The sequence below is a fragment of the Desmodus rotundus genome, chromosome 2 (genome assembly GCF_022682495.2).
Source record: "Desmodus rotundus isolate HL8 chromosome 2, HLdesRot8A.1, whole genome shotgun sequence".
Taxonomy (NCBI): domain Eukaryota; kingdom Metazoa; phylum Chordata; class Mammalia; order Chiroptera; family Phyllostomidae; genus Desmodus; species Desmodus rotundus.
In genome coordinates, this window is record NC_071388.1 from 53,073,947 (window position 1) to 53,084,301 (window position 10,355).

At 40.7% G+C, this 10,355-nt stretch overlaps 1 protein-coding gene across 1 annotated transcript in view; it reads right to left on the reverse strand.

Annotated features, from left to right (window-relative positions):
* The window catches only part of SLC9A9 (solute carrier family 9 member A9), a 520,093-nt gene extending 516,580 nt beyond the window's left edge, over window positions 1–3,513 (reverse strand). The window contains exon 1 of the mRNA XM_024556352.4: window positions 3,111–3,513. Coding sequence (XP_024412120.2) covers window positions 3,111–3,285 — 175 coding nt within the window. The 5' untranslated portion in view covers window positions 3,286–3,513. The remainder of the gene's footprint in view (window positions 1–3,110) is intronic.
* Window positions 3,514–10,355: the final 6,842 nt, after the last annotated feature.

The window sequence follows — 10,355 nt, forward strand, 5'->3', positions numbered from 1 at the left end:
TATTACGTCACTGACACAAACTCCCTAATAAACACGTGAGATATAACATTTAGATCATCCCTAGGGAAGAAATAAAAGAAGCCACTAATGCCATCCATATGGACTATTTTCAGATACTATCAGTGAGAGCGCTTTTAAGATGAACATGAACTCATTAGACACGCGGATGAGTAAAAGCACAGGACCCCTGGCACGAGTGGCTATTCAGTTTATGGGAAGTTACTTCACTTCTCTGAGATTCATTTTCTTCCTCTGTATAATGAGAGGACTGGCGAAGATAACCTCTAAGAGCCCCTTAACTTCCAACAACTTCAACTCTATGCCAACAAAAAATATTAAACAACACTAAAATAAAAGTCTTTTCATTGATTAATACAGTTCAAGACAACTCAAGAATAATCAAAATTCGAGCAGTGGAATAGTAATGTCCACACAATTTTATGATCCTTTTACATGGCACTATTTCAGAAACTGCTTTCAATAACTTTCACATCAAAAAATCGTGAAAGAAAAAAATTGTGGAAAGATAAAAATCAGACAGCTCAACTCAATCTAACCCTCATAAACTTTAAGCCCAAACTGCCTTAATATTATCAACTTAGAGAAATGCTATTTCAAGTATTGTCCAATGTGCTACTATTTTGTAACTTCAACCACAACTTAAAAGTATGTCATGCAGTTTTTGAGGGTTAAAGGTAATCTGAAAATTTCCAGGTTCAAAATAAAAGTTACATTTATTTATCGTACTAAGTATATTTTAACTTCAGTAAGTCTCTAAATTTAATCAAAAGTTTTACACAACAGTATCGCTAGCATATTGGGTTGGCCAAAAAATCCATCACGTTTTTTCCATACGATGGTTCTAGTAGCACTCGGTTGTCTTTAACTTCACTCAAGACAATTCTGTTAGACTGCATTGTGATAGCTGTCATATCAGCGTGCATTAAAAAAAAAAATTATTAAATTGGTGAATTTTGTGCAGCCATTTTAATATTGCAAATGGAAGAAGATATGCAACATCTTCGGCATATTATGCTTTATTTTTTCAATAAAGATGAAAACACACCTGAAAAGCAAAAAAAAAAAGATTTCTGCAGTGTGTGGAGAAGGTGCTGTGACTGATTGAACGTGTTAAAAGTGGTTTGCACAGTTTCTTGGTACTATTGACATTTTGGCCAAATAATTCTTTGCTGTGAGGCTGTCTTATGCATGGGAAGATGCTTAGCAGCACCATTGGTCTCTACCCACTAGAAGCCAATATCAGGAGATAGCTGACATACTCAAAACATCCAAATCAATAAAGTTATTGGTGAAAAATGAAACATGTCTTTTATTTTACGGAAAAAACGTAACGGGCTTTTTGGCCAACATAATAGGTAAGCTGAAATTGGTTCAATCAAATGCAGGGCTATGAAGAAATCTTTTCTTCTAATAAAGATTTGTAATTTAAAAATCTGCATTGCTTTGCTAAACCATATATAGTCCTTTAATTTAATGCCAAGAATTACATTGTCTCTGGCTTTGCAAATTATATCCCACATCCTCATTGATTATTTATTAGCCAACTCAAGAGAAAGATCCTGGACCATTGATGATAGAGAAGGGCAAGTAACTGGAGCCCCTGGCTTGACATCTGACAACATCACTTCCTTTCTGTTTGACTATTTCTCTTCAACCTCACTGTGATTTTCCCCCCTCAGGTGAGAGTTTTGTTATGTGATTTAAGACCCTCAATACAAAGAAATTTAACTCTGCGCTCTGAATGGGTCAGCTTATCAGTCTCCTGAAAGGAATTACACTGCTTAGCCCAGAATTTCTGCCGCCTGCTCAAGTGTCTCACAGTGGGATCCAGTTAGGCAAGGCGGTTCTTATGGTCTCCACTCATGACTATACATTGTTATCATCCAGACATCGTGTGGTTAGCACATAAAATGCCCATTGATCCCCTTCCCGGAACTTCAACCGTATTAAAGGCTTCAGGGCTTCCCAAATGAGGGAAGTAAAATATAGTAAAACTATATTCTTTGCTATGAATTATAGCAATGCTTCACCTGTTTCCCTTGTATTCAAAGTGCCTATTCATTATCAGGCTGAGATAAAAGTGGTAAAGTGAACTATTTCATCAATAAGATCAGTTTTTAAACCACCGGTGTCTTGGATTGTACTTTAAAAGATGAGGGTATGGCCTGGATAATCTCTGTCACATTTAATTCTGAAAGGAACGACATTGTAAATTACCCAGGTAGAGCACCACTTTGAGAGTTTAAAATGCTAAACAAATGCATTTCCACATCCCCCCCCCCAAGATACATACCAAATAATACTAATAATGACAATAATTACAAATTAGAAAATCTAAAATCAGGCCAGGAAATAAAAGTACTGCACAAAGAATCTCTTATATACTAAAAGATAAAACATTGCTCCTATAATTAAAATGGATTGGGAGACAATTATTCCAATAGGAGGAGTGGGGTACATTTCTGCAAGTTTTCTTTTTGAAAATTAGTTAAGAGGATTTACTTCTGACATTTTTGTGATGCTACTTTTAGAACCTTTTATTTAGATTTTTATTTTATTCATTTTTAGAGAGAAGGGAAGAGAGGGAGAGAAACATCCATGTGTAGTTGCCTCTTGCACGCCCCCTACTGGGGACTTCGCCAGCAACCCAGGCATGTGCCCTGACTAGGAATCAGACTGGTGACCCTTGGGTTTGCAGGCCAGCACTCAATCCACTGAGCCACACCATCCAGGACTACTTGAACTTTCTAATGCCCTGGGTCCCTCTTGTGACTGCAAACATCCTTCCCAGTGTCTATCATTTCAAACAGCTCTGGTCTGACTCCTCACAGGATGATGACCCTGCAGCTGTCAACAGACTCGAGATGTCCGCCTGAGAACATGACAGCAACATTTATGGGGTGACAAGGCAACTTCCCACAGCTCACCTGCAAACAGATGAGCGTTCGTCTTGCTGCAGCACCTTTCACCAACCTATTGACTTCTCAATTGGCACATTTTCTCCAGTTTCGGTACTTTGCCATCTGAGCACGAGTCTCTAGTTTCCCAAGCAACAAGTTTCCCGTCCACCCTGCAATGTCTGCACTCACCGTACACCATCGCTCCTCCCGTCTCGTGCAAGAAGCGAAAGCGATGATTTTTAAATAACCAGATGGTCAAAATGGTAAGGATGAGCAGGAAATTGAAGACGAGCAGCTCCACCGCTCCCTGGTGTTGAAACTGATACTCATCCTTCCCTGCCAGGAGTCTCTGCTGCCTCTCCATCCCCAGCTCCTTAGGAGTCTTCAGATAAAACCCTAAAGGGCTATCCACCTGAAAGGGCTATTTTGTCAGATTCCCCTATGACAGCCCAGCTGCCTGAGGATTTGCAAGTACACACTGCCACTTAAGTTGCCACTTAGAGCATTCTGCCTGGCTTGGTGTTCTCACGGCGGCTTCTCATTTCAACTTCCTGTTTCTCCCTTAAAGCAGCCCTGTCGCTTTTCAAACTCCAGTGCAGTTTCACCATGGCTCTCACTGTCTTAAAATCATTACCTCCACGAAATTACATTCCAAGCGGGACAAGCCTCTAAGCAGTGATTCTGCAATCTTCACTCAGGATCTTCTCGTTTCAAACAAGCCTTCTTTAGCTGAGTAATTGGTGAATTGTAGATAATAAAACAGATCGCCTGACATCAGCAACATTTCTAAGTGCAAAAAGCCAATTCCTGAATTATAACCTCTCTCACATGTGAGATTTTTCCTCCCCAACCAAACAAAGCCTGCCAGTGTGATGGGGGTTAATAGCTCTAGTTTGAGCTAAAATGGTTTTACAGGGATTTTTGTTTTTAAATCAAAAAGCAAGAAACAATTTAGTATACGACTCCCTCTTTGTTTGAGTTTATATAACAGGTAGTCCCAAGAGCAGCGTTTAAACTCTGAATCAAATGCTCTTCTTTTAGAAAGAATAAATGAAAGCAAAAGGGCAAAAAGGAATTGTCTCCATCCCTACAACTGTGCTGTTTGGATATGTTAAGTCAAAAACCAAAAGAAACCAAACATACAGCCATCCTCAGTAGCCACATATCTCAGTTTTTTCTCTGTGGAGCTTCTGGCTGAAAAGTACAGGGGCCACAGCGATCGGCGGCACAGGACCACCTCCTCTGTCCTGTGGCAAACAGGGTGGTTCCCTGAGGAAGAGTCTTCCACCCTTAAGGAGAGCTCCAGAGTCACAGGGCTCGGACCCTGACAGTAGCAATTCTTCAGGTGTGGCAGGCTGGTTCGGTTTAAATTCTTATTTTTATGCTTTTTTACAAAGTTCGAGACAAAACTCCACACGCCCTGATGCTTTCTTAATAATTGTTATGACTTGTTGGCCTTATTGGTCCTACAGTGCAATTAGATAGATCCCAGGATTAAGTGAGGTTTTCATAATTCCACAGAATTATTATAATTCCAGAGTATTAATCATCTAGTATCCCCATACTTGACGGAATTAATGTTCAGTTTATACAGTATAAGTGATGCATTAAGTAGGATGAGTCCAAATATTCTTCAAGGGCCTTGCCACCAAAAGCTGGAGGTCAAACATGTAGCATATTGGGAGCTGACCAGCCCCTCCCCAGCAGGTTCGCCCACGGCGAAAGTCTATCAGGCACTCTCCATCTAAACTCTGCTGTTTCAGCTCCTTTGCCTTCTGCAGCTTTAGAAGCTATTTCCTCCCTGGGTTGAACTCAGCAGGGTATTTATGCGGGCTGCAGATGTTCTCTAATACTCTGCCCTTTTTGGCAGGCGTATCTGCGATGACTAATATTCAAACTGTTTTGAAAGCTGTCAGCTAATGCTTGCAAGCACTTCATGAAGCCTTGCTAGTAGGTTCTACCTTTATAATTTTGCAGCGCCACAAGTTTAGACTTAGGTTGTTAGATTTGCAAGATAACACAAATTTCAAACCTGGTAACATGCTTTTTGGGGGGGCAGGGGAAGGGTTCATCATTTATTTTGGTTTCTTTTAATAATGATGAGTAGTCCATTCAGGTAGAGTAAACTTTCTTGTGTTGTTTTATGATGACATCCAATTTCACTATCTTAGGCAATGAAGCAACTCAGTGAAGGGATTAAAGGCCCATAAAATGTTTTGATAGATTCTTATACTGTTTTTAAAAGTCCTAAATTTGATGTCAACATATTTGAATAAGTGTATTTCTTATAAAAACAATACACATGACTTCTCTAGGAAAAATATCTGGTAAGCTCTGGCATACTGGGTCTTCTTTTCCTTGTGGCCACAGTCTGCTGGAGCTGAGTAGTTGCAGCGCCCCTTGACACCGGTTGGCCACAAATCCCATTCACTTGTTCATCCCATTGTACTTGTCCATGTTCCCTTCATAGCCCCTGCAGTCAGTGTTTTGTGCCTGTGGCCCTTGGCTTATCCCAGAAGTGGGATGCATTCACTATTCCATTGTCCAGTGGTGATGCTGCTTAACATTAGAATGGACAGCTGAGAAGAAAAAAGAGCCAAGGAAACTTCTCCCATTCTTTGACCCAGAGAAGTATTTCAGTTACTTCTAGTTTGTGTTTTCTTCTCAAAATATCATTTTGCATTCTGCTGTACCAATAAAAATTAAAAAATGAAATAGAAATACACATCCATTTGTTATCTACTAAGGGCCAGAAAATGTATTAAGAAATTTAATTTAGTCTAATTTAATATTCATAAAATCCTTCCACAGATGAGGGATTTAAAGGTCAGAGAGAATTAGTAACATACCCAAGGATGCACAGAGAGTAGGAATTAAATGTACATGTAGGATTTAATGGCCTGACGATGCATTTCAGCTAGGGTGATGACCTCTGCTTGGCTTGTCATGGACTTTCCAGGTTTTAGCACTCAAAAGTCCCAAAAGTATCCCAAGACACTCCTCAGTCATAGACAAACCAGGACAGTTGGTCATCCTAATAGCTACATTTTCCAACTTTCCCATCCTGTGCTGTCAATAGTAACTGAGCTCTGTGAGATTCCTGCCAGGGATATTCATGCAAGGAAGAATACCAGTTAAAAATGAAGGCACTGTTTTATTAGCTGGTGACCATATCTACTAATGCCAGCTTCTTTGATGATGTCAGGCTGGAACCCAAAACTTAGGCACAAGGTCCAAAGAAGAATTCTTGATTGTCCTTTAATCCCAGTCTTAACACCTACTGTCAACTGAGTCACAGTTTCTTGCTGCAAGATGCAACATGCAGGTGAAAGAAAGCGAAGAGGAAAACTGGATGGCCCAGTCTGTTGCAGTGAGTGTGCCCCGCCTCAGCTTGCCCATCAGTGCCAGGGGAGGAAAAACCTGAAGAGGGGAGCCTGGCAGCCAAGGTGAGCATGTATAGCATAGTAATCCCACCCACTGGTGAATATGACCAGCTAGAACTCATAGACTGTGTTTCAGTATCTCACCCATGTTTTGAGAGCACCTTGTCCTTGGACAGGACAGTGGAGACTGTTGGCTCAGAGGATGGAGAAGGGATAATTTCCTGGGGAAGGAGATATGCTGAGAGTTCCCCTTCCCCACTCCCGGTAGCCCCATCCTGCCCAGTTTTTGTTCTCTCTCCACCACTGACCTTAACTGAAAATACTTACATCAACCCAGGCCCTGGGTTAGAGGAAAATCCCATTGCCTCATTCATTGGGTCTCTCTCCTGATATTTATTCTTCTCTGAGACAGATGAGATGGGAGTTTTATATTTTGTCCCCCAAAGTTTCTGAAATGGGCCAGGACAGGGCTGTAATTAAGTTTACTGGAGGGCTGTACAATGCATTCAACTAAAAACTCACCCCCTATTGTACTTTCAATCTCGCCATTAACCCATCTGCTAAAGTCACTGAGTGAGCAGCTGTTAGGTGGGCGGCTCTCGGGCCTGGATCGCCATGCAAGCAAACCAGGCCTAAGCCGGAGTCCATGCACTCAGATCTGAGAAAACGAAATTTAAGAAAAAGCAACCAAAAACAGTCAATTAGGCTCTCCTAAGTAAGATGAACACTTAAGCTACAGCCAATCAGATCATTTCCTTGCTTCACTCCTACGTCTTTGAAAGCTTCTCTCCATCTCTTATCTGTGGAGCACTCCTAAATATTTTCCATTTGGGGCTGCCCCGGTTTGAATGCATGCATGTTCAAGTGAATTCCTGGAAATTTTAAATATCTTTTAACATAGCTTAGCTTCCCCTACCCCCAATTCCTATGTTAGTAGAAAAATGTCCCTAATTTGAGCAATATGAACCCCTCCCACTAAAATATTCTCACAAAGAAATGAGAGTTTAAAAATTTCACGAGAAAGTTAAATTACATAATAAACACTAAGTCCCAAAGAATATCACTGCCTTATACGTAGTTTTTCCTTTACAGCCTCTGTAGACTCTCAATCTCAGGGGGCCTCGGGCCTCGGGCCTCGAACACAAGATACATCCCCTAAGGCCATGTTCCTTCAGTGATCTTTAGTAGGGCGGCAAGGTTAAATAAAGGTCACTGCAAGCTAGTGAAAATGAGAGGGTTTGTATAATTTTATTAAACAACTCCTGTACAGAAACATGTGTGGCCTGACTGAGGGTCTTTTCCTCCTTCTACCGAGCAGGGTGTGAGTCAGCCTTGCTCTGAGGAGAGAAACTGGGATACAGACTTCCCTGTTTCCCCGAGGTGAGGTCTTATCTTGGGACTGCTGATCCTTGGCGCCCAGGAGCACAAATGTAGGACCACAGAGGAGGGGAATCCCCTTCCACTTGCCTTGGGTACCACTTGCTGGCTTTGCTCCAGCAAATACTTACTGCATCCCACTTTTTATTTAACCATTTCTTCCTTGAAGAGTACAAAGCTGTACAAAGCTGGAGAAAGGCAAATCTGACATTGTGCCTGTGATCCAGCCAGTGGTCCTAATGCCAGAAAAGGACACCGGCCTCACAGCTGCAGCCTCAGGAGTGAGGAGGGTCTCAGACAGAAATCCTTGGATTCCTAAATCAGCCTCTCTCTCCCTTTTGTCCCCAGCCTTCTATCCATTCAGCACATTGCTCTTTCTTTCTTTCTTTCTTTCTTCCCTTCTTCCTTCCTTCCTCCCTCCTCCCTCCCTCCCTCTCTCTCTCTTTCTTTCTCTCTCTTTTTCTTTCTTTCTTTCTTTCTTTCTTTCTTTCTTTCTTTCTTTCTTTCTTTCTTTCTTTCTTTCTTTCTTTCTTTCTTTCTTTCTTTCTTTCTTTCTTTCTTCTTTCAGCACCTTTTCAAGAAATAATAAATGTTGTATGTCAAATATGTCTTAATTTTCTTTAAGTTTAAAAAGAAAAGAAATTATGAGACTTATTGGTTCCCTCTTCTGTCTTGCACATATTGGTCAGTTGTGAGAAAATTTTCACTTATTGGCTTTTTATTTTGTTCAATTTCTGTTGGCGCTTCACAAGGCAAGGTAGCCGCAGGCTGGCCACAATGGCTACCAGCCCAAGATGGAGGTTTCAGAGAGGAAAAGAAGTGTGAGCTCCAGAGCCAAGGACAGGGAGGACTAGATGGGGAACTGCCACTCCAAGATGCAGCTTGTTTTCCTGTAAACTCCCTGCAGTCAAAGACCTGAGAGAATCAATTTCTTTGATCTCCTGTTAAGTGTCTGTGTGGCAAATTCACATTTCTCTTAAAATATAATTTCCATGCCTTACAAACTCCAACCTCATTAGCTAAGAGATATTTGGCCCTATCACTTTTCTGTTATATTGTACATTTTTTTACATGAATTAGCAAAGAAAGGCACCATGGCCCTCATCTGTGCCTAGTGTCTACATTCTTCTCCAATGAGGGAGAGAGCACAGGGAAAGAGAAGGCAGAGCTCCCAACGAGGAACAAACTTGGAAATATTTTTCTTAAATGAAGTATGTAAGCAGCCAGCAAGTTTTGACAGAAATGCCTCTAGTTCCTTCTAAATCTATTCAAATTCCAGCCTCTGAGGCAGCCTTTGTTGCAGAATGTCCCAGACAGGGGACTCAGGTGCAGTTGGCTTATTTAGGAAATGATCCCAGGAGGCCTAAGTAAGGAAGTTTGCACAAAGACTAGGAAATACCATTTTTCAGAAATGAAATTTTAAGCCTCACTGTAGCCTAATCCATTCCCATATCTTTACAGGGTCTCTGCACTTTGAAAGTTTAATAATTTATAGATATGTGCACAACATTCCTTAAGCATGAAGTTTATTTATGCTTAAGGCAAATAAATTAGATAAGAAATTCATGACAAACAATATGGGTCTCTTAGATAAAAATGCAAATGGCCAGAAGAGTTAAAGCCCCATATCACCTGTAAAGAGGAAATTCAATTTACTTTGAAATGTCTTTTTCTGGTGGTTATGTCATATCTAGAGTTTAACTTTTAAATTAAAAATTTAAAACTACCCTGGGACTCTTGGAAGATTATGTAACTTGGCGTATGCATGTACAAACATATAGTACACACCCCTGCCAAAGTATCCTGCAAATGAATTTTAAATCAATGGTAGGTAGTTACCTGTTGACTTTAATCCAGCCTAGCAGATACTAAGTGATGCCATAAGATAATGTTATTTTATTTTTGTAAAACTCTCCTGCATTACTGTGGAAAAAATAAAACAAGAAACTCACTAAGCAAGATAGAGTTTACAATGGCGTTATTTTTAAAAGATTTTATTTATTTATTTTTAGAGAGAGGGGAAGGGAGGGAAAAAGAGGAGAGGAACATCGATGTGAGAGAGAAACATTGATGTGAGAGAGAAGCATCAATTGGTTGCCTCTTATACGCACTCCAACCAGGGACTGAACCTGCAACCCACACATGTTCCCTGATGGGAAATTGATCTACTGACCTTTGGCTTTGCAGGATGACAGCCAACCAATGACCCACATAGGTCAGGGCAGCATCTTTTTTATGTTGTTACAGCATATGTAAAACCAAGAATGTTTCTTTGTTAACTAAGCTACGTGTGGATGTGCAAACAATAATAATTATATTATTCAGTAAGAAGGTCCAAGTATTTAAATAATCCATTCTCATTTCTAAGCTCTAGCTGAATATTTATTTTCCCCCCAAATTTATATGTTGAAACCTAATCCCCAAAATGATGATGGGGAGGAAAAATAAAGTTGGAGGTGGGAGCTTTGGGAGGAGATTAGGTCATGAGGGTAGGGCCCTAATGAATGAGATTAGTGCCCTTATAAAAGAGGCCCCAGAGAGCTCTCTGACCCCTTCCACCATGTGAAGACACAGCTAGAAGACAGCTGTCTATGAACCAGGAAGGAGATCCTCTCCAGAAACCAAATCTGCTGGTTCCTTGATTTGGGACTTCCCAGCCTCCAAAATTGTGAGA